The following is a 25,367-nucleotide window of genomic DNA, read 5'->3' as shown; positions in this document are numbered from 1 at the left end:
TTGAGGCTATGGCTGGACTTGAAGTCTCGCCAGTCTTTATAGAAGATAGCCCAGCTATTCTGGAGGCTGTGCTTCCTAGAAAAGCCTAGCCACGCTTTCCAGAAAAGCTGGCCTCCCAAAATTGGGGCTTGGGGCTAAAATTAGCATGCACACCCTCCAATCTTGGAGGGTCGATGCTTTTTCCTGCGCCACCTTCCAAGCTTGGAAGGTGGTGCTTTTTCGCACCTCAGCCACCCCTAGATGCCATCGACCGCACCCTGCTCAGCTTGACGCACCCCCTGCCTGGGCCGCTTTCTGCACCATCAGATGGCGCAACTCCTCAGCCTCTCCTACCAGCGGCACTTACCTCTGTGCAGCCCTGACCAGCATCTCGATTCCATCGCCTACTTATCAGCCCTGTTTCGCCTCTCTTCCACACTCTCCTAGCTAGAATTTCACTCCCTCTCTCACGTAGACTCTTCAGTAATTTCGTAATCAGGTCTCTCCTTCTTCCTGCCTTTTCCAGATATCTCTTTACCCCTCCTTCTCCAGGTAGACAGCAAAACATGCAGCAGGAAATCTCGAATTTCAGGGCATACCTGGAAGAGAAATCCGTCAAATTTCTCGCATCAGAAGTTCCTACCTCAGGAGTTGGCTCTGATACCAACTGACACATCCCAGCACTCCTGAAACCCCTGATCTGCAAAATAACCACACACAACATCAGAACTGAGCAGGCTGCTCACCACCCAACCGTGACATCTGCGGGATGTGATCCCGAATCAGAAGATGTCCCCCCGAGCCACGAGCTGAGCTACTGGCACGAACTCCCAATCAGATCCCAACCAGCCTGGTGTCCCATACCACCAGGTGGCGCTGTGAAGCCCTGGATCTGCCACTGGGCCTTGGGCTACGCTAAGATGCAGGCGCGCGTCCGCGACACAATCCAGGATCAGACCTAGCACCTGGGAACGAGACTTGCTCCCAACTGCACCCTGAGAACTGAACCCCCTGGGCCTCTTTTATAGACTCGGGCCCCGGCGCCAAAAATAGCGAAGACCTATAAATAGTTCGTACCCTTGCCACTCAACCCGAGAATCAAGCCTGCCTAGCTCTAAGCCTCCCCAGGCTAACCTGAGCTAGTTCTGTGTACCCAGTACACGTCAGATACCGATCCGTGCACATGACACTTCTTGACTGGTACAATAGATCTGTGATATGACTGTACAGTAACTACTAAGGAATCCAATGAGTGATCTTACGTGGTCGACAGTTTTCAAGTTTGGCATCTTCTTGATTGTGCAATTTCAGGATTGTATGCCCTAGCAATCGTAAAGATCTTGTAGAATCCTGGCTTTTCTGAAGTTTCCAAAAATGGTATGAAGATACTCTAGAGTTCTTCATTGCCATACACAGAGAAGCCGTCAAAGAATAGATACTTCAGATTTCATCTTTCTTTCCAAGAATATCACCAGAAAATCATCGAAAGTTACATGGTGGGTTACACTCACTGTCTTGTCATAAAGATAGTCTTTTGTTGGTCTCCTTACTTTATCAATTCATGAATATATACAAGTCATGACCTGTAAGCTTGTTATGTAAACAAGTGTTTCACCATTTGCTCTAATTTTTCTATAGCTAACTAGCTATGCAGGCTTGTTTGAGTAAGGATATGCCGTACTAGCTAGACTCGAGGCTCAGTGCTTTTACTCACCTTTTTAGGAATCCTAGAACCAAGTCTCCTCCCTTTGACTCAGTTGTCCGCCCAGCAATAGTTCCTTTTTGGGGGACAGATCTATCGAGACCATAGTTGGGTCTGTACGCGTATGGTTGGCTGAACCATAGGCGTATGAAATAATTATTCCATACGTGTATGGTAGGGCCAATCATACTCGGCTTTTTTGGGGGGGAAAACGGGGTTCCCAGACCTTTATGAAAAGGTTTTTTAATCAGTTTCTTGACTTAAATTAATACGAGTCTGAAGTTCGAAGTTTGAAGCTGAAAATTTTGTAGCTCTCTGTCAATTTAATGTGTACAATGTATATTTCCCTTTTTTTTGGTTGTAAAATTAGGGTCACGTATGATTCAGCCCCAGGGGCTGATCCATACTCCAATCATACTTCCATACCCGTATGCCGTATGCGTATGGTAGTGTATGGAAAAAACTATGATCGAGATAGACTAGTTCCGTACAGAGAGATGACAGATTTCGAAAATGCTCGGATGATCTAGAGCAAGTTATGGGTCCAACTTCATATTCTACTACCAGAGTTTGGGGTTAATTCTCTACAGCTCCATGCAGCCCTTCAGGTGGTCCCTTATCTCCATATAGTCAGAGACTTTGGTACCATAGTAGGCCCGAAACATGTTTCAGGACACCCCGAAACGTACGAAACGTTTCAATTTTGAAACACACGTTTTAGGGCCCCCAAGAAACACCCAATGTTCAAAAAACCCCAATTTGCCCCGATTTTGGAAAATCTGGTGTTGCGTTGCATTTTTGCCGCCCGTATGTCTCAAGTCGTCGCCCGTATGCTGAAATTAACATTCAGGCCCGTACATTTGCCTTTAGCCCATCCGGGTGCAGCATGGACATGAATCATGTTCATGATTCCATGTATCTTTTTCAATTCTGAAATATGATTGAATCTGCAATGCTGTGTTGTTATTTTTCTGATTTAGAAATTAGTAATATGTTTCAAGCATCCAATTTCAAGTTCTAAGTGACATATCAAATGTCTGTGCACTACGTTTTAAGAGTTTTTTCAAGTATTAGACTTCTGGAGGTAATAATCTAAACTGTTTTAATATTTTTGGGGAAAAACGTATATTTAAATACCCTATCATGCACGAAACGTTTTTATAGACGTTTTGGGTTTGTCCCGAAACGCCGAAACGCGTTTTGAAACTCCTCGCCTAGTATGTTTGGTACCACGACATCTGGACGGTGTATATTACCATGGCTGGCCTTGACTACAAATGGGCATAATGTCATGTTGGCAGCAATACTCATGGGGAGGAGATTGTTGATCAAAGGTCTTAAAAGGTTTAGCATGGGGTTGTTTTGTCTAGGCAGCTTCTCTAGGTTGGTTGACTCATGGGTGGCAGCATGGCTTGATTGGACCATGCACCTTCTTGGTGGCCAGCCAGTACATGGGAGACACCTGGTGGCTCTTGGTAACTTCATGAAGCACATGCAGGATTCGTGACTCTTCTTTGAGGCGGCAACTGATCCTTCTGGGTGCAACGAGTGACTATATGTTCATCAAAGGCGACGTGTTCTTTCCTTTTGTCGAGGCTACATGCCTGTAGGTGTCCCTGTAGTGAGCAGCTGCTCATAGCTGAGCGTAGGAGTCAGTCTACAGTTTTGTATTGCCAACAAACTGGGTAGGGGTGAGGCTCTTTGTGTTGAAATATATCAGAACAATTGAGTTGCGTATCTTTTGTATGTGAAGGTGTATTTTGATTAGTTATGTTGCACAGAGAGAGTCGTGAAGAAACTCGTCATTTTATGCGCTTGCATGCATGCAATTTCCTAACAGTGGTATCAGAGTGGTGTTTAGTGATCCGATGGAAGGTTATGGTGTGGATACGATCGCATGTCGAAGAAGTTTGAGATTTCCATCAAGTACACAGTCGGTTCATTCCCTCCAGCTTGTAGACGACCGCGCAGTCGTGTTCATTACTGAAGAAGAGCTCCAATTGATCTGCTGACTGAAGCTTGCTTCAGAGCAATTATCGAAGGTCCCTAAATATCGAAAGGAGGTTTCATAAGATGGAGAAGTCGTCAGAAAGCTCGCTCATCAAGTTCACGGGCTGTAACTTCACTTCTTGGCAGTTATCAACTCGGTTGTACCTAATGCAGAAAGGACTCTGGAGTCTTGTAGAAGGATCAGAGAAGAGACCTGAGAATGAACGGGATCTATTGATGTGGAACGAGAAGAATGACAAGGCAATTGGAATGATTGGAAGGGCAATCGGGCCAGATTACTTCCATCACATCGACATGAAGAAACCCGCAACCGAAAATTGGAAGATCCTAGAAATGCTCTTTGGTTTTCGGATGAAGCATTCTAAAGCAATCTTGAAGCAGGAGCTTTTCGGTCTAAAGATGGGAGAGAGTGATAACCTTGGTACATTTCTTAGTTGCATGCAATCCCTTCTCAGGCAATTACATGATCTTGGTGCTGGAGTAGAGGTGGACGACAAGAAGGCCATCCTTCTGAAGGCATTACCATCGAAATACGCAGACACTGAGCGAATTCTGAGGCTCGACAATGATGCAGATTACCTCGATTGTGTGGGACTTTTGTTAAGTGAAGAAAAGCGTGATGATTCGCTACATTCCTATGGCGACACAGCTTATGCAATCAAAGACAAGAAGAAGTCGTAGAAAAAGGATACTCGAGTTTGCCATTACTGTGGACGAGAAGGCCACATTGAAAAACACTGTTACAAGAAACAGAAAGAAGATCTCATGAAAGGTAGTTCAAAAGTTGATAAAGCATGTATAGTTGAGGGTTCTTCCTCTAAAGAGGAGATGGCAAGCTTGGTGGAGACGGATTTTAAAGACCAGGACTGGGCATTTTGAGTTACGAACATAATTTAGAGTTGAGGAGGCTTTTCGTAAGCACTCAACTGGTTTTGACGATCTAGGCTTTTTGTAAGTAGATCATGTTAGTGTGTTCAAATGTTCTTGGTCGATGGTTGATAGTGTGACTCTGTTGATTTCATGATATTCTTTTGTGATTCTCCCCATTCGGCTTCTGGGGGGGATTGTTGGCAGCAATACTTATCGGGAGGAGATTGTTGATCAAAGGTCTGAAAAGGTTTAGCATGGGGTTGTTAGCACTGCCTTCCAGGCAGCACTATAGTTACACTTTTGTAAAAATGTGTCCCACATAGTTTCTTGCCAAGCGGTCCCCTTCCATTTTGGTTCTCTCTCTCTCTCTCTCTCTCACACACACACACGTGCACGCACGCACGCACGCACACACAGAGTTTGTAAATCATTCAGACTTCCTATGCATGGGCTTCCATCACAGGTGTTGCAAAATAATCATCCAATCATCTTGACAATTGTTTTCCTTTGACAGAACCAATTTGAAGGCAGTGCTCATGAGTACTTGTACTCACTTGTTTTGTCTAGGCGGCTTCTCTAGGTTGATTGACTCATGGGTGGCAGCATGACTTTGATTAGACCATGGACCTTCTTGGTGGCCAGCGAGTACATGGGAGACACCTGGCAGCTCTTGGTGACATCATGAAGCACATGCAGGATTCGTGACTCTTCTATGAGGCGGCAATTGATCCTTCTAGGTGCAACGAGCGACTATATGTTCATCAAAGGCGACATGTTCTTTCCTTTTGTCGAGGCTACATGCATGTAGGTGTCCCTATAGTGAACATCTGCTCATAGCTTAGCGTAGGAGTCAGTCTACAGTTTTGTATTGCCAACAAATCAGGTACGGATGAGGCTCTTTGTGTTGAAATATATCAGAACAATTGAGTCGTGTATCTTTTGTATGTGTATGTGTATTTTGATTAGTTCTGTTGCATAGAGAGAGTCGTGAAGTAACTCGTCATTTTATGCGCTTGCATGCATGCAATTTCCTAACAGATAGTGTCATAATTTCAGTATGCCTTGAGGCTCCATCCATTCCGCTCATCGATCTCGAGGTGAATTGGGTCATAGAGGATTTATTGCAGCTGCACATGTACAGGACCTGGCTGGCACCTCTTAACCTTTAGATAAACCTCTGCTTCTACAGGGATCACTGTTTGTAGATCTCAAAAAGAAAGAAATTTTATCGATGTCTACAAAAGAACAAAGGGCCTATGAGACTGAAAAGAAACGAGATACAATGAAACCGAAGGGTGGGGCCACTAATATGGGCACTCCAACCCAGGGCTGATTGTTGTAAAAAGAAATAAAAGTAGTATATTTTGCTATCGCTTTGAGAGAAACCCACAACTGGAGAAGCAAACACCAAGGATAGTCCCTTGGTTGTCTATGAATCGGTCACCTGGTTGTAAGTGGTGGGACTTGTGTATACTGTCTGTGGGACCACCATAATTGGACGACTGAGGAGAGACAAGAGGAGCTCGTCTAACAGTGGCTTAGGATCTGGCGAATGGAGACTAGAGAGGAGAAGGAAGGGACCTTGATAGGCCAAGCAACAACAACAATCCATTACTTATTTTCTTCCTTGATGCTAGCCATCACTCGATCCAAAGTGACGAGCTCCTTGTCGCTCCTCAAGCGTTCAGTGGAGTTGGTCCCACAGATAGCATAGATAGCTCTAGTTACTCGGATGGATTTTCTCCCTCTTGCAACGACAACGTGATGTATTTAGTTTTTGTCGTCATAGACATCAAGCGTGGGTATTGGTGCCTGTTTAACTTTCATTGTATCTGTTTTTTTTCCTAATCTCATAGACTTGTGGTCTTTCGTAGACATTAATAAACTTTCTTTCTTTCTTTCTTTCTCTCTCTCTAGTGCATTCACAATGTGGCCCTATCACCTATATGCTGTCCTAACGTGGTTATATAAATAGAGTATGGAACTTACGAAACAACTCGTCAAGCATCCTTATATAACTAGGGTTTGTGACATCAAGCCGCAGATTACTTTTTTGCAATTTTTGTGGCTTCATCTATTGGGCCCGTAGGCCATATTTGGCTTAAATGGATGTGACAACCATCATCGTTGTTGTTGTCATCCTCCTCCTCATTCTTCTCCCCCCTATTATGTCCAAAACCGAACTAACTATGGCCTAATGATGATTGGATTATCTAGGGTCAAAGCCAAGGACACTTAATATCTATTCCATATGCGGTTAATGCATAGTGTAACTTGGGGTTGGAAATAACATAAGTTGGGATGGAGGTAGCAGAGTTGAGGTGCTGATCTAAGAGAGGCATTGCTAATCCAAATAAAAGGTAAGCTATCTTGGAAAAAGCTAGGTTTTATAGGGAAATCAATGGCCTTTATCAAATTAAAACTAGCTTATAAATACAAAACAAGGGCTTGCATCAAGGGATCATGGAGATAGATGTCTGATGTGGATGTAGACTTGTTGGGTTGAGAGTAGTGGGTTGAAGAAGAAGAAGAAGAAGAAGAAGAATATATTATCGTCCTCTGAAGACCAAAAATCGGCCTATGGGACGTGAAACAATACAAAACCTTACATACATAAAGACTCCTCCCTCAAAGGGGAGGGTAATACACAATGAGAATAGTAGATAGAGGAAGGGTCATGTGGTACATTGGTATGGGACACATAATTTGACTTTGAGGCTGACCAGCTCTCATGATAGTCTATACCTCAGGCTAGGGGGGTGACTTAATGTTGTGAGCGAGGTATTTCATGTAGTAAAGATTCTAGATCAAAGGGAGACATTCTACCTAGGTTAGAATTGACTTAACTTAGTTAGGGGTGTTTCACACTGTACATGTACATGTACATCCCCCCCCCTGCCTGCTCTCTCTCTCTCTCTCTCTCTCTCTCTCTCTCTCTCTCTTTCTCTCTCTCTCTCTCTCGTGCGCATGCTCGCTCTCGCTCTCTCTGCTCTGTCCGTCCATCTGCCTCCGCTTACACCTCTCGCATAGCGCCTAGCTCCTCTAGTTTCCTTTCCCGCTCCTGCCTTGCGGGGCTACTGTAGTCATAGCAGCACACACAACAGCAATACACCAGCACGGGGTGGCCCCCAGAACTAGCTCGCGGCGGCGGAAGCGTCAGCAGTAACAGCCCGTCTCGAACCCAGGTTGCGCAAGAAGGGGCAGCCTTCTTTTTGCACATCATCAGCCTAAGAGACAAGAGCAACCTATCCTCAGGCCCCAGGCTGAGCTGAGCCCTGGGCTGTGTCTGGGGTGTTAGAGATAGCAAGAGAGCCCTAGTTATTCACAAGCCAACATGGAACCCCCAAAGGTGAAGACCTTTGTTTCAACCCCTATCAGTAAACCCTCCTACTCTGACATTGCAGCAACACCCAGCCCATACACATTGCATTGCAAGCGGAGGGTTAGCTTAGACCCACAGGAGCAGATATATTTTCTACAGCACGAAGTATGGGAGCTTAGATTTATGGTTGCAGCTCTCGGTAAGAGAGTGAAGGAGATGGAGAACAATGGCAAACGAGACATCATACAGGAACTACTAGAGATACACAGGGAAGCAACACCTGCACCACATACACAGAAAGTACTACAGATACACAGGGAAGCAACACCTGCACCACAGTTGGTAACCAAAGTCCATGGCATGGTTACCAATGAGGTCAAATCGATCAAAGAGGAAATCTCAGAAACAATGGACAAAAAAGTCAACAACAGTGAAGTATATGGAGAGGTACAAGAACAAGAAAAAAGGGCGGCTAATGCTCGATGTCCATGCATTGGAGGATTACCTGAAGAGTGACATGAAGGGAGCCTGGCAGAAAAAATGATAATATCATAGCAGCAACCCCTTAGATTGATTGGGACTTAAAGGATATAACCATTGTGGCTCCTATTGGGACACAACCTAAAGTGGTACTCGATGACAGGAAAGCACATGCAAACAAATAAGTTGGGGGCACCAAGGTATGGATATCAGAGGAGCTCACCCCGATTCAGCTCAAGATGAAGTCCTTAGAATTGGACAAAGTGAAGGACGCTCGCAAAGAAGCTGTCTACAGAGATGGAAAAGCACTTATCAAAGATTTTAAATCCAGACCCAAGGACTCTCAGTCTTAAACTGATGTAATACAGGCTGACTATCTCACCTGGTATAATGTAGCTTATCTACATTAACTTTGGAAGTGGTATATGCACTCCCAAGAGGCTCTCAGTCTATAATTGATGTTTGGTGTTTACCCTTTTTGATGTGTGTGCTTTCTCATAGTCCCGCGAGGGCTTTTGAAGACGTTTTTCTTTCTTTTTTTCTCTCTCTGAGACCACACATGACATAGAGAGGAGCAGAATTGGATACAGAGGTCAAGGAGACCACATCCCCTGCCAAAGCGAAAGACGGCTCCACAGACATAGATCCGGGACATCTTTGCAGCCCAGTGGCCACCAAGGTTTTGGATTTTGAGCTTCAGTTTTCAGTTTTGAGTTTTAAGTTTGGGCTCTTGAGCTCTTTAGCTTAGCACGGCACTTAGCAAGGGCCCTAGCGCGCCCTCTTGCTTGAGCTCACAGAGGTGTGTATGAGTTTCTTCTCTTGATGTACTTTGTCCCATAGACCTGTGAGGCCTTCCGAGGACGTTAATCTCTCTCTCTCTCTCTCTCTCTGACACATCCCAGCACTCCTGAAACCCCTGATCTGCAAAATAACCACACACAACATCAGAACTGAGCAGGCTGCTCACCACCCAACCGTGACATCTACGGGATGTGATCCCGAATCAGAAGATGTCCCCCCGAGCCACGAGCTGAGCTACCGGCACGAACTCCCAATCAGATCCAAACCAGCCTGGTGTCCCATACCACCAGGTGGCGCTGTGAAGCCCTGGATCTGCCTCTGGGCCTTGGGCTACGCTAAGATGCAGGCGCGCGTCCGCGACACAATCCAGGATCAGACCTAGCACCTGGGAACGAGACTTGCTCCCAACTGCGCACTGAGAACTGAACCCCCTGGGCCTCTTTTATAGACTCGGGCCCTGGCGCCAAAAATAGCGAAGACCTATAAATAGTTCGTACCCTTGCCACTCAACCCGAGAATCAAGCCTGCCTAGCTCTAAGCCTCCCCAGGCTAACCTGAGCTAGTTCTGTGTACCTAGTACACGTCAGATACCGATCCGTGCACATGACATACTCCCCCTCCTCTAAGAACTCACTCCTGAGTTCGCTAAGAAATCGGGAAATGTTCTTTGGAGGTTTTGTAATGTCTCCCATGTTGCATCCTCCGCAACACGATCCTTCCACTTAATCTTGTATTCCGTGATAGTACGATTTCGAATCTGTCTTTCACGAAATTCAAGAATAGATTCAGGTTCGTGGGGAATAAAAGTTAAATCTGTAACTTCTATAATCTCATGAGGAGAAACAATTTGATCATCTGCACCCAATACTTCTTTCAGTCTACTGACATGAAAGACTGGATGTACTTTAACATCAGGAGGCAATTCTAGTCGATATGCAACTGGTCCAATTCTTTTAATGACCTTGAATGGGCCACAATATCTGGGGGATAATTTCGGAACCAAACCAGTACTTAGGCTCTTGGATTCCTTAGGAATTCTCAAATATACCATCGTTCCTTCAGAGAACTCTCTAGGTGAACGATGTCTATTAGCATAAAATCTGTCCCGATCTTGGGCACTTCTAATAGACTCCTTGGCAAACTGCAACATTTCCTGCATGTCTTGCAAGAAGTTCTTAGCAGCATCATTTTGAATCCCTTTTAATCCAACCATAACTGGTGACTTAGGTTGAAACCCGTACATAAGCATAAAAGGACTATAACCAGTACTAGAATGCTTTGCACTGTTGTAAGCAAATTCAATCATGGGTAGATAATCTTCCCACGAAGACTGTCTCTTAGATACATATGCCCGAAGCATGTCTTCAACCAACTGGTTGACCTTCTCTGTACTGCCATCGGATTGTGCATGATCCGAGGAACTCATACTTAGAGTAGTTTCTAACTTCTCAAATACAAGTGTCCAAAAGTTACTTGTAAACTTTGAGTCCCTGTCACTGACTATGTCAGATGGCAAACCATACAGCTTGAACAAGTGGTCCACAAACTCGTGAGCCAGCTGAACAGCTGAAATAGTTGTTCTTGTAGGTAAGAATCTAGACATTTTTGTCAAACGGTCGACTATGACCCAAATAGAGTCATGACCCTTGCGCGTACGAGGCAAACCAGTAATAAAATCCATGGAAATACTTTCCCACTTATTACCAGGAATCTGTAATGGCTGTAATAAGCCCGCGCTCCTAAGGCGTTCAGCCTTAGTAACCTGACAAACTCGGCAACCTACCACATAGTTCTCTACAAATGCACGCATCTTAGGCCAATAAAAGGTATGCTTCACAAGAGACAGAGTCCTATGTATACCTGGATGTCCCGCACTAGGAGCATCATGACACTCCCAGAGAATCTTGGATTGTAGGTCCAGAAGATCAGGCACACAAATCTTTTCATTCCGGAACAGCAAGCCGTTCCTAATCATCCACTGACCTCCCGCCGCCTGTATCCTAGGTGGCACAATCCCTGAGTCCTGGTCAACTATAGAGCTCCCATCCTGGACTCTCTGCCAATAAGAACTGAAATGACTATCAGTTGCGTATAGCCCTCTCAAGGATTGAAATAGGTCTGAGGATATTTCCGTAAATGACAAAGCATTTACAAACTTAACTCGACTTAAGGCATCCGCCACACTATTCAGCGAACCCTTACGATAACGTATTTCGAAATCAAAATCCTGCATTAACTCTGCCCATCTAGCTTTCCTTCCTCTCAATTCTGATCCATCACACACATACTTGATTGACTGGTGATCAGTCAATACAAGGAACTTTGAACCATACAAGTAGTGTCTCCAAACCTTGATCCAGTGTGGGCCAACGATACTGGGTGTCGTCTAGCTTCTTACTCTCAAAAGCTACAGGTCTGCCCTCTTGGAATAGAGCTGCCCCAATCGCATAATCACTCGCATCGGCCTCTAAAACATAAGGCCGGGTAGGATCGGGTAATGCAAGAACGGGTGCTTCCTTGATAGATAACTTCAAGGTTTCAAAAGCCTTGTTCATTGCATCATTCCAAGGGATCGGTTGAGTAGACCTGCGTCCACGACCTTTCAATATGTTGGTCAAGGGTACCGTGATTTGTGAATAATCACGGACCGACTTCCGAAGAAATACCGTAAATCCTAGGAAAGAACGAAGTTGTTTCACAGTCTGAGGGATAGGCCATTCTAAAACCTTCTGGATACGATCCAGATCAATGCTAATACCTTCAGAAGAAATCTTGTGTCCTAAGTAAATGATCTCCTTCATAAAGAAGTCACATTTACTCATTTTGGCATAAAGCTTATGCTGTCTTAGAACAAGTAAGACAACCCGAAGGTGTCCTATATGATCCTCAAGCGTTTTACTATATACCAAGATATCATCTAAGAACACGACAACAAATTTGCCCAGACAATCTCTGAACAAATCGTTCATCATCTGCTGAAATGTAGCAGGAGCATTGGTCAAACCAAAAGGTAATACGAGGAACTCGTAATGACCATACCTAGTCCGGAATGCGGTCCTATCTATGTGTTTAGCATAGATACGGATTTGATGATAACCCGTACGCAAATCTATCTTAGTGAAATACTTCGCTCCGGCCAAACGGTCTATCAAATCATCAGAACGAGGTAAAGGATAGCGGTTCTTAATTGTAACTTTATTAAGTCGTTTATAATCTATACACATCCTCCAGGAAGAATCCTTTTTCTTTCTCAAGAGGACAGGTGCACCCCAAGGAGATTTACTTGGGCGGATATAGCCCATATTCAGGTAATCCTCAAGCTGGATAGCTAACTCATCCTCCTCTACCTGGCTCATCCTATATGGTGGTACACTGATAGGTTGAGCCCCTGGGACTAAGTCTATGCGATGATCTACTGCCCTTTCTGGAGGTAAACCTTCCGGCAGTTGAGCTGGGAATACGTCCTTAAAATTATCTAACAACGTTCTCAATTCTCGGTGTTCAAACACACTTAATTCATTTTTGTTAATTACCGAAACAATAAATGAAGAGAGTGGAATCAAAACACACTGATAGACATCATAATGAGAAGTGTTTAATATATTCCGAAGCTGCATCGCAGATACAATAGGCCCCTGAGAAGGGATAATCTTATCACACTGAATACAAAATTGGGTGCCTTTGTCTTCAAAAGAAAGGGTATGCTCCGTCCATCCGATCTGGATATTGTGGGTTTTAAACCACTCTATCCCGATCAACAAGTCTACATGCTCTAGATGCATAACGTAACATGTGAGAGCTCCTGTGTAGGCTTGAATCCGGATGGGAAGCGCTTCAACCTTGCGATCCCAAAACTGCTTCCCGGCTGGAAGCTGCACCTCGTAGGTGTGGTCGCTAGGTACTGTGGACAGCCCCATCTTCTGCACAAATTTGTAATTAACAAAATTGTGAGAGCTGCCCGGATCCAAGAGAATGTGAACCCGTTGGTCCCTAACTTCTCCATAAACTCGGAAAAGATCATGGGAACCAAATAACGAAGTATTAAAGGTACAATTACAAGAAAGGGGGCAGGTAATGACATTTACTGAAATACATGTCATCGTAACCTGGTTGGCTCCCTTGGCTGCGGTACGCTGACCTGCCTGGAGCTTCGGTCCTAGCACCAATTTCTGGTTCTTCCGCTTAGGACACTCATTCTTCGTGTGGCCCCGCTCCTTGCAATAAAAACACCGGCCCTCTTTCTTGAGCCTGAGAGTGCGAAGGAAACGGGCCTTACCATTCTTCGCAGGAGTTAAGCTTTTCCTGGAGGCGTTGTCCGTAGACTTCGTCTCCCCAATACCAGTCGCATGCTGAAAGAACTTGCGTTTGTTCTTTCCGCTGGTCTCGGTAACTGTGGTTGCCTTGGTTCCGGCCATGGTATCATCATATATGCGCGCATATGTCATGGCCTCCTGCAATGTTGTGCACTTGTTATTCTTAATCTGTAACTTATAGGAGTCTGGCAAACCATCCACGAAAAAACCTAACAAGGTTACAGGATCCATTTTGGTGGCCCTGGTTTGCAGATCCCTAAATCTCTGAAGATAAACTTCAAAAGTTAAATTCAATTTTGACATATCGAGGGCTTTGAGCTTGCCGACGATATCATAATCATCTTCCTTCTTCAGGAACTCCTTCCTGAAGATACCCTCAAATTCTGTCCAAGTGTCAGGCTTAGGCTGGAGTTCTTTCCACCAAAGCAAGGCTTTACCTGACATAAACCCTGCTGCTAGCTGAATCTTTTTCTCGTCTGGATAGGGGTGAAATTGGAAGTGAACTTGCCACTTGTGCAGCCAAGTGTCAACCACCTCCTTTGTTCTTGATTTCTGGTCACCTGGAAAGGGATCCGGAGTGATATTCGGGCCTAGCACGGAGGCCATGGCATCCACATGCGTGAGTGCCTGAACCGTGCTAGCCAGAAGAGTCAAGGTAGCTTGGATCCCTTGGAGTTGCTGTGTCAACCCCGATTGATTAGCGTTGACCTGCTCAAATTTACCATCTAGAGCAGTCGTGAACTCACTGAAGGCTTTCTTAGTGATCAGGTCGTCATAGAGACCCTGATCATCCTCCCCCACTGGAGTGTAATCTAATTCCTGCTCTCCCATAGTGAACTCGGGATTCGGAGCATCAGACATGGCTGAATACTAACTCGATTACAGGCTGAGAGAAATAAATAACTGAAACGGAGCACGGAGGGAGATGGAGTAGAAGAAAACCGTCCCAGATAAATCTGACAGAAAGGATGCTGAAATCTGGAAGACCACGAACCCTGTTGCCTCCCCGAATCTGCAACCGGATGCGCAGTCAATGGTGGAGGCTGTACGGACTGCTGACGTGGCCTGTACGGCTGCTGACGCAGTCCGTACGGTGGCTGTAGGTGCAGGCGCAGCTGCTGTACGGAGCAGCAGCAGGTACCGAAGGTGACATTACAGTCCGTACAGGCTGTACGGCTGTAGCTCCAGCTGTACGGGCTGGTACGGGAGCCTTGGGAGCAGCGCTGGGCTGACGCAGGCAGGGGCTGCAGCAGAGGAGCTGGTCGAAACTGGGCGCTGCTGAAGGGCGAGGCGGGCTGGCTCAGATCTCAAGGTAAGATCTCGAAACTGGGGCTGCTTGTGGGTTGCCTAGCTCCCAGCCCCCACCTATATAGGGTGCAGGGCGGCCTAATTTGGAAGCTAGGCTTCCAAAGAAGGCTGAGCCCCTCCAGCTTTGGAGGGGTGCTTTTACGAAAAAAGCACCTGAGCCCCTCCAACTTTGGAGGGGTGCTTTTACGAAAAAAGCACCTGAGCCCCTCCAACTTTGGAGGGGTGCTTTTTTCGCAAAAAAGCACCTTCCTCCTGCCCTTCTTCCTGCGCAGGCTGTTCGCAGCCTGTTGCGCAGGCTGTCCTGCCCCTACAGCCTCGCCTAACTGCGTCCTTTCTACTCCCCGCATACTCTACTCCCAGGCTGTCAATTTCCTGCCCTACGCTCCTTCCTTTCTGCTCTCCTTCTCCTCCCTCAGACTTCTCTCTGTAGCCTTCAGATTTTTCGTTTCTATTTCACTCCTCTTCTTCTTCCTTTTCCAGATATTTCCTCACCCCTTCTACCCCAGGTAGACAGCAAATACGCAGCAGGAAATCTCGAATTTTAGGGCATACCTGGAAGAGAAATCCGTCAAATTTCTCGCATCAGAAGTTCCTACCTCAGGAGTTGGCTCTGATACCAACTGACACATCCCAGCACTCCTGAAACCCCTGATCTGCAAAATAACCACACACAACATCAGAACTGAGCAGGCTGCTCACCACCCAACCGTGACATCTACGGGATGTGATCCCGAATCAGAAGATGTCCCCCCGAGCCACGAGCTGAGCTACCGGCACGAACTCCCAATCAGATCCAAACCAGCCTGGTGTCCCATACCACCAGGTGGCGCTGTGAAGCCCTGGATCTGCCTCTGGGCCTTGGGCTACGCTAAGATGCAGGCGCGCGTCCGCGACACAATCCAGGATCAGACCTAGCACCTGGGAACGAGACTTGCTCCCAACTGCGCACTGAGAACTGAACCCCCTGGGCCTCTTTTATAGACTCGGGCCCTGGCGCCAAAAATAGCGAAGACCTATAAATAGTTCGTACCCTTGCCACTCAACCCGAGAATCAAGCCTGCCTAGCTCTAAGCCTCCCCAGGCTAACCTGAGCTAGTTCTGTGTACCTAGTACACGTCAGATACCGATCCGTGCACATGACACTCTCTCTCTCTCTCTCTCTCTCTCTCTCCCCCTGCACCTTTTTTTCTCTATTTCTTTTCTTATAGAAAAATGTTGGAATTCATAAGATTGGGTATGTTTTTGGTATGTCTAGAGTCTGTCTTTGCTGCATTATTTTTGGAGTTTGTCTAGCTCTTTAGGCTAATGAATCTCTTAAGAAATGGCTGGCTCCACAAAGGGGAACAGCTGGAATGACTGACTGGTGGTTATAATAAGGTTATAGTTTTTAAATAACACTATGGGGGATTCATGATAGAGAACACTGAGAAATCAGATTCTTACTTGGCTGATTCTGTTGATGTCTTGCACAACTTAACCTTTATTTTGCTGGGGATTATGGCGGTGCATTTTATTTTGCAGGATGGAGTATGGGATACGGTTAAAGGAAGTTGTACTGTGGTTCGTGACTTCACTGATTTTTGTTATCACTCATACTTCTCTTACTTGAAGGACTTTCGCAAGGAACCCCCTCAAAATTTTCAGCCATATGAAATCAAGTATGGTCATTAGATCCCTGAATTGTACAGTTGTTCCAACGCAGCTGGCTGGAACTTGTGAATTGTTTATATATTTTAAAAGAGTTGTTGCATTTTTATAAGCTACGATAAGGATATTCTTTTGCCTCATTTTCGATTGTTCCCTGCTCTTATCAATTTACTTTTATTTAAAGGATTCTGACTTTGTGGCCACTATGATGCAAGGTTACTGGACCTGCCAGGTTGTGCTTTAGTGGGAGTGCTAGGTCTGATGTTGGACATTCCTTCCATTACTTTGGTCGCAATTGTCAAGAGCCCGTATATGCTTGTTAGAGGATGGAGAAGGCTCCTACAAGATCTAGTTGGGCGAGAAGGGCCCTTTTTGGAGACAGTATGTGTACCTGTTGCTGGCCTTGCTGTGCTGTTGTGGCCATTGGTGGTGGTGGTGGCTGTAGTTTGTGCATTTCTCTCCAGCATCTTCATTGGCTTGTATGGAGCTGTTGTTGTATATCAGGTAGGCCATTCCCCACTTTCTGCATTTGTAAGTCTTGTGAAATTTCTGTTTATTGATGTAATTTTCCTTTTTTTTTGTTTGGGGGGCGGGGGGGGGGGGATCTTATGTTAGTTTTTCTTTTGGTCTTCCCTTGAGGTGGTTTTAGGTTGGGATTGGGCAGTCCTGGATTTGTCTTCAGGGAGGTGGGGGGGAGCTTTGCTGCATGCTGTGGACAATTTTACCACTGCTTCATCTACAGCATGTGTTTCAAATTTGTCTCCTTTTCACATAAGACAGACATCCTAAGCCACCTTGAGGATATTGGAGATGTTAATGGTGGTAATGCTTGCATGTTAGATAAGCAGTTTACGACGACTGCTCATGAATCTCTGACTGTTATCAGTCTTGGATCATGAAATTTATTAATCTTATTGTTAAGGAAGGCTTTATATCCTACCCTTGCTTGATTATATATATCGCTAGCTAATTGATTTATTCTTTTCTGTGCATAAGTTCAATCTATCCTTAGTGCTAGGTGGCAGCACATGTGCCAGGGCAAGCTGCATGGTTCTTTTTTCAGTAATAACCAATATGTGGGGAGTTTGAGGAATACATTTTTAATAAATATGAACTTAAAACTGTATCACTTCCTGTGACTTGAAGAGACTATGAACTTGCTCAACATGCTGAGCAGAAGGCTCTGTCTTCTTTTATCTTTGATGGTGAATCAGGAGAGTTCCTTCCACTGCGGACTGGCTTATATTGTGGCTGTGGTGGCACAATTTGATGAATATACAAATGATGTGATCTACATGCGTGAGGGCTCATGCCTTCCAAGGTATTACTTTGGTTAATGTGGTCACCATGAACTACACCATCTAGTTTAAGGTTGTCTTTAGTTGTCCTTTTTTTAGAGTGCTTGGAACAATGACAATGAGTTTTTCAAATAACAAATAAGCTTTTATCTGTTTGATTATAATGTTTCTGCGGGGTTGCTGACAGCCAGGCCCCACTACCGTAAGAAGAGTTCTTCAGATTCTGAGAATTTCTCAATCAAACCAACAGCATGGCAGCGACCTAGAGAAGACATTATATCACCTATTCCTACCCCAAAAAGCTCTGGGTCTGCAGCTTCTCGATCAGGTTCTGAAATCAGCCAACATTCTGTGACATATTCTAGATCCCTTAGGCAGACATTACAAGAAGTGAAAATGGTGCAGGTGAGCACAAACTTTGCTTTGCCTGTATGTTGTTCTAGGTTTTTGATTACCATGTGTGATCCATTTGAATATCTTACATAATATTATAGTAATCCATTGTTGAGCAGCATACAAGAATGCATGATCTTTCCCCAGTTTTATTGATGCTCTGGATCTCTACATAAATCTTTGGATTTTGCTGTTATTGTTGTCTGACTTGTGTCAACTTTATACTAGATATGGGACAACATATTTAAGACATGTGAACTACATGGAAAAGCACTTATACAAGCAGATGTTATCAAGCTTGGAGATTTGGAAGAATGGAATCGTTCCAGTAACAGTGCCAAGGGAAGAATTGTGGGTGTTGGTTTGCCTGCCTACACGATGCTTATAAACCTTCTTCGCTCAGCAAAGGCTGGAGTAGCCGGGCTCCTTCTACGTAAGATATAATTCCACTTGATACACAGAGAGAGAGAGAGAGAGAGAGAGAGAGAGAGAGAGAGTCTTGAAACTTTGTAACAACAGGGCCAAGGAGTGAAATTGACTCGGGGGGAGAGAGAGAGAGAGAGAGAGAGTCTTTAAACTTTGTAACAACAGTGCCAAGGAGTGAAATTGACTCATCCGAAGCAATTCCTAGGAATCGAACACACACACACACCTGCACAGGTTTTACAAAACTTAATGTGTGTGTGTGAGAGAGAGAGAGAGAGAGAGAGAGAGAGAGAAGCTCAAGACTTTGGTATCTCATGCAGTTGACGGGCTCGAAGTAACAATGGACAATCGCCCACAAGATCGTATGTTGGATTGGTTCTTTGAGCCACTTTTGGTTTTGAAAGAACAAATTAGGGGTGCACAGCTGAAAGAAAGTGAGGAACTATATCTTTTAAAGTGGGTCCTTACAAGCGGTGACCCGATTCGAATGGATGATTGGCAAAATGGCGCCTTGCCACCTGAGGATGATTTCAGAAGAGGGGAGCTGCATGCATGGAGTAGACGGTACTTAACATTTCAAACATAACAGTCTGCCCTCAAGAACATGCTTGTTCGGTTGTGTTTCTGCATGACTGGTTTACGCTTACAATTTACTTTTTATGGATGCAAGTTGTCTTCCTCGTTTCTTTTGTTTCTGGTTTCGCTACTAATGGTAAACGGTAATTGTTTTCATTCAAGAATATACATTCCCTTTCATTTCTGAGTGATAATTTCACATTGATCTCCTTTCCTTTGTTTTTCTTTGCAGAACGCAGGGGATTTCTACCTCTGTCTCACGGCTTCCTACTTTTAGACGACGATACCAAGGCATCGTAAAGATTTTAATCAATTTTTGTCAAGAAAATACAGCTTCCCCATTTAGAAAACCAAAAGACAGTCCTGTCAGCAGCAGCTTGTCTTCAGAAGGGAGTGTGCAATTTGTGAAGCCTCAGTTTGCACGAGCATCTGATGTTAGCTCACAAAATATCATTTCTCCAGGGAAGAATTCAGGGGGAAGATGGAAAGGATACTACACATTAGAGGGAGATGATGTTGTATAGATTTATTTTTCTCTGCCAGTATTTCAGCATCGATTCTTTTTAGGTCTGTTAATATTTTTCATGCAGAGCATGTTAAAAGGAAAAATTTCGCTACGTCCTGTGGCAACGGCTGTCTATACCCTTGATATAACACCATTTCTATCACTTCTGCGTGTGTGCACACGTGTCTGTGTGTACCTGCAGCTGATTTGCACTTGCATGAGGGTGGCCTAAGCTAATTTCCATGCACAAATTGTGTTATATTGAGTTATGAATTTGTGCCCAAGAGATAGCATTCAGCTCTACTCGAAGTTATGAAGTCGTTTATATACATAGATATAGAAACATGTGCATGTGCACATCTATCTATCTATTTATATGAGTGCATGTGTGTGTTTGGGGGGGGAGGGGGGGGCACATGCACGGACACCTATTTTTGTATGTGCACACAATAATTTGCGCACATGCATATAGGTATATACATGTATACGCAAGTGCTACACACACAGAGAGAGAGGGGGGGGGGGTGGTTTACTATGTGTGCTTGCACGTGTAGGCACACTTTATGTAGGACATGTGAACGCATTAATTCACACATGCACACTCATGCACATTGTGTGCGGGCCAGAGAGAGAGAGAGAGACCCACTATTTGGTGTGAAATATGACGGAAGAGCCTTATTTTCCCTAAAAGTAAAATGGACAATGCATTATATGGCACAAGCAAAATTGTGGTGTAGGGAGGTATTAGTCGTATTGCTTGAGGTATATTGCAATTGGCTGAATATTCGTTGTGTGTACCTTTGTGTAGAGGATGGGGAAGTATGACGAGTGTGATGGCATGTTTGTCTTTGTAGCATATTCGTGATTTGTTGTTGGTAGTCAAGTTGTGTTTAGTCACCTTAGTGTGCCCTTGTAGGTACACCTTAAGCAAGGGTGTGCAAGTTATGCTAGATGTTGTGACCATGTAATTACCTTTCAATTAATGAATGCATATCCCTTGGATGTATAAGAAAGGAGTGTGCCACATATGCAATAATAGAGATGACTTTTAAATGTGTAATAGCATCTAAAGTAGTATGTGAATGCGTGTCGGGCCACCTATGTTATTGGTCCATGGATTCTCCTCTTCAAAGTATAAGGTTTTGATGTGACTTTTGAATTTGTAATGTTATGTAAGGTAGTATGTGAATGTGTCGAGCCAGCTACAGGGTTGGTCCATGGTTTGTTCGATGACATCTCCATGTATGTCCTCTTCCAACTATATATTTGAAAGGCCTTGGAGCGCAATTAAAGACAAAGCTATTTTGAGAAAGGCAATCGAATGTTCCTAATAGTAAAGAGGATGTTTGAAGGTAGAACGATCCTCAAATTTGATATTGTGACCTATATTCAGCTTCCGACTTTGAGGCAGCCCTTGGACATCTCTCTTTGTCAATTGGTGTGATGAAACATCTATTGCTTAATGGAACTTTGTACATATTACTTGGTCAAAATGTAACGTTTTCGAAGACGTAAGTTTGGTAGTCACTCGAATGGCATGATGTTACTACTAATGCTTGAATACACGCATCTGTTGTCTCCAATGTTTGGAAGAAAAGGTTGGTAAAAGCGTTGCCTTTCAAACATGAGTTTTTAATAAATTCTTTGGTCTAGTACCATTGTAGCGAGTATTTCACAGTCACTCATACATACTTAGTCACTCATACATACTCGCACCCATCACTCATGATATTTTTAGGGTGTTGTGTCCCTCCAAAAGCATTGTATTTGATGTTAACGAGATGGCTATCGGAACGAGTGGAAATATTTTAGTTGTATAGTTAGAGTGTGAATGTGGTTTTAAAATACATAATCACGCTTATCTATACTGTGCTTACTCGTGGCTTAGGTGTGTTTTTGTGCATTGGTAGTCGCATTCAACATGATCGACTCATCATTCATTATGAGTTGGTTCTTGCTTTCTTTAAATCCCTCAAGAATTGAGCTTTTCTTCTCAATGATATCAAATAACGTTTTGCTAAATTCAATTTTTATTTTGTTATGGGGCACATAATTGCTAATTTGGAATATGATCTAATTTTACCATTTTTAAATGGAGAGGAAAAACTAGAATTTTTTTAGAGAAGAGATGTAATATATCTTAGGGATAGTGCTTTTATTATTTGTGATGGTCAAACATTAGTGGTTCTTGAAAATTGAAGCTCAATAAACACATGAATAAGAGATTGCTGGCATGATCTTGTGAGTTCTCTTTGTGATAACATGAAAGTAAAATCATCACGGCTACCTTTTAGATATATCTGGACTATGATCACATGAATGTTGGTGTTACCACCCTTTGATTTTGCATGCACCATGATAATTTCCTAGCTCTCTTTCACTATCAAGATAATGTATTAAAAAGCAAGTGTTGGTTAGGTACAATCATAAGTTTATAGGATTTAAGTTTGAATGTGTTGTAAAAATGGAGCTCTACATATTTAATTTAAGAATAAGAAGGGTTTTTCCTTTTTGAAAAAGCCCCAAAAAAGAATTGAAACTTTAAAAAGTGAGAAAAATGATAAATTTGCTAATAAGAAAGTTGTGAAAAAGAAAAAGACAATCCATATGTGACGTATGGGGAGAGGTAGCACATTTCCTCATGTTATATATAGTAGGAGAGTGTGTCTCTTGTCAACCTTGATTTTAGTTCACTTTCAACTCTTCTTTGATGTTTGCTTTTAGTTTAGTTTGTTTCTCTGCTTTTTCTTTTGCTTTACTTCGTTTAGATCTTAAGAAAGTTTACCTACAATGGTTTGCTCGTATGCCGCCTTTGTTGATAATGATCGTGTTTGAATGAATACCTACAAAGCAACACAAAGACGCGATCAACTATTGATGAGGGAAAAGATTGGTAACAAACAACATAAACAAATATGTAATCATTATTTGTGATTTTTGTTTGTTTAATTGAATTCAAAAGAGGAAGACAGATCACTAGTATATGCAAGCTAACACAAAATCGGTGCTTTTCTCCATGCAGCTAAGAAGTGGTGTGCTACAAGCATGTATAAGATTGAACGAATGACCAACAAAATGAAAGGCACATTAAAAAAATATAGGCCTAAAACCATTGCAAGCCTTTTGGTAGATCAAGTATTAGTTATAAGTTCTTGCATGCTATTATAAAAAGTGAGTTGCTTACCATCAATAGATTTTGTGGTCAAAAGCTTGTTAACCTCGAGTTTCTCGGGAAGGAGCGCTAGAACAATTTTGAGGACAAGTGGAAACTTGGTAGTTTCTTGAGATTCCTTAAAATTTTGGACTCGTGTGGGGTTTGATTGATCCATCTAAATGCTTCATCTTGGCTAGGGAATGCTACAAACGAATTTTGGAGATTATGAAGGAGCATTGCAATGGAACAACTGGAATTCGATGGCATTGTTCGGCTATATTGGATTTCTTATGGTAGTGGCAGCAGGCACGGATAGAGGGGGGCCATTAGATATGGGCATATGTTCAACAATGCATGGACTTGAGTTTGGGCAATAGCATTGGAAGTTAGAAGCTAGAGATCAGCCCCCCTGAGGGAACATGCGATGATAGATACATTATTAGCGTTTCGAAATTTTAAAGATCGATAGACTTGATCCTTAAGTAAGGAATGAGAAGAAGTTACCATAGTGTTGAATGCTAGACTTGATTATTATCCATCGCTACGCAAATGTGGGGATTTTGATAAGACAGCTGATTAGATCCAAATTTCATGGTCACGATAGAGTGACTAATCACACAATGTTGTCAACGAAGATTGATTGTTGTTGAGGAAGCAATTTGAGAGCAATATAACCGGTCTCTCTCTCTCTCTCTCTCTCTCTCTCTCTCTCAACAGTAGCATGATACAATTGTATTTTTGAATAAGTGATTTTTGAGAAGAATCAACAATTGGTGTTGAATCAGCCAAGCAGCATATTTTCAGTATGTTGGTGCTTATTGACACTAGACCTATCCCAAAAGGTTCCGCGCTTGCTTGCATGTATGTTATCCGGGTACCCTGGTAGATTGTTGATGAAAATTCCTACCTCTCCTTTCCTATTACCCTTAAACCAATACTTTTGGCAATGTACCCTAAAGTTTTGTATACACAATGAGGACAAAGATGTAAGCATAGTTGAGAGCAATGCGAATTAGTTCCAAATCCTTTCAATTAGGGTCAATGGTCATGGTATGTACCGTAACTCCATTGAGAAGGTATTAGTTGGCACCACGCTGACACCTCTAGTTTTTAGCTCGTACGTCAATAGGAAACCATTGGGATGACACTCCAATACATCCAGATTAGAATCCTAGATCCAAAATTTGTGCTAGCATTTGTGAAGTAAATTGAACCATTCTCAGCCATACTAGAAAAACTTGCATCCACCATGATTTTGGTCCAATTCTCAATGCACCCATCTGGAAGGGTGATCCTTTTCACCCACCCATCCCCATCGTAGGCAATCTAGAGAACACTAGTGCCATCAATAGTGAGGTATTAAGGATGGGGGAGCCATCCAATGCCTAGTTTTTGAAGGCGGTGAAGGTGGGACTTGGGGGAGAAGACACTAGTGCGAGCAGGGGGGAAGGGAGGAGACTGGGGAGAGGAACTTTGGGAGAAATCTTGGTGAAGCTAATGTCCAGATTTGTATCCCTAAGTCTTACAAATTGGTCATATCAGAGAAATTAGCTTAGCTTGCAAGTTAGGAGTTTTGTTAACACCTTCGCCTTGAACCTCAACATCAACATGGTCATCGAGCTTGAACAAAGCTTTTTCTAAGGATGGGTACCACATCTAGTGAAAGAATATAGAGAACATGATAAGAGGATCGCAACACTGTGTAACTTTGTATTCTCGGAGCAAGAGCTCATACAACATATGGAAAGAACAGAGATGGAATGCTAGTAATAACATGCGTACAAGAACCGATTGTCGGTTAGAGATAGTTGAAGACTCGAATTGCTTGGAGGACTGAACCGCCAACTGTTGCGGCTAACCTACCCGCGCACACCCCTCGTAGTCACTGCTGCTAACCCGCATGGTTATGCAATAACACATGGCACTCACGGCGGACTGTGCGAATACACGATAGATACCCATCCCCTATGAGAGACATCAAATAATGCATGTGCATCAGTGCAACAATCATTTTGGGCATAGCCTCAGCAGAGAACCAGGTGTAGTAAGGTCATCACAATCCTTCACGAAGTACACACGAAAAGAAGCATCTCTTTCCAAATCTATTTGAAATTGAAGAAAACATCAAACTATTATCACTTGTTTATGCTTTTTTGAACATCTTAGGCTGTCATCGCCTGCTTGTGCAATAGCACACCACACTCTGGGTGCTTTTCAACCTATGAGGCTACCCAAAAGCCATTGTTGGGAACTCTACTCTTCATCTGAACTGGAAATACACTATACAGGTGCACTAGTTACCCCAACTTTTCTTGGTCCGACATCATTGCGTTCATGCAACTCCATCCGCAACTGCTTTGCAGGCTCAGCTCCACTCGAACTTGCATCAATAGTCTCGTGTTGCCTCTTTCGCAACCAGAGCTTCAACCGTCGATCCTGCTCCATATTCATCGACCACTGCAAAGGATGCGGCCTTGACCAATCCACCGGCTGTTGATGTTCAGGCCACTATTCAGTAGGAAGAATCTCCTCAATCCATGCACCCTGTGGCAATTGATGTTGCCAGTGTTCTTCTTGTGTAGC

The 25,367-nt window shown here is 43.7% G+C and overlaps 1 protein-coding gene across 1 annotated transcript in view; it reads left to right on the top strand.

Annotated features, from left to right (window-relative positions):
* Nucleotides 1-19,923, top strand: part of LOC147898447 (putative membrane protein At3g27390) — a 42,406-nt gene extending 22,483 nt beyond the window's left edge. Inside the window, exons 4-10 of the mRNA XM_087378933.1 lie at nt 16,307-16,443; nt 16,648-16,936; nt 17,647-17,753; nt 17,922-18,135; nt 18,352-18,556; nt 18,870-19,113; nt 19,358-19,923. Of these exons, the coding sequence (XP_087235059.1) occupies nt 16,307-16,443; nt 16,648-16,936; nt 17,647-17,753; nt 17,922-18,135; nt 18,352-18,556; nt 18,870-19,113; nt 19,358-19,649 (1,488 nt within the window). The 3' untranslated portion in view covers nt 19,650-19,923. The remainder of the gene's footprint in view (nt 1-16,306; nt 16,444-16,647; nt 16,937-17,646; nt 17,754-17,921; nt 18,136-18,351; nt 18,557-18,869; nt 19,114-19,357) is intronic.
* Nucleotides 19,924-25,367: the final 5,444 nt, after the last annotated feature.

The sequence above is a fragment of the Dipteris shenzhenensis genome, chromosome 9 (assembly GCF_047967505.1).
Source record: "Dipteris shenzhenensis isolate YYH24624 ecotype China chromosome 9, Dip_SZ_1.0, whole genome shotgun sequence".
Taxonomy (NCBI): Eukaryota; Viridiplantae; Streptophyta; class Polypodiopsida; order Gleicheniales; family Dipteridaceae; genus Dipteris; species Dipteris shenzhenensis.
Note: the sequence above shows the minus strand (reverse complement) of the source record. Positions and strands in the feature narration are given on the sequence as shown.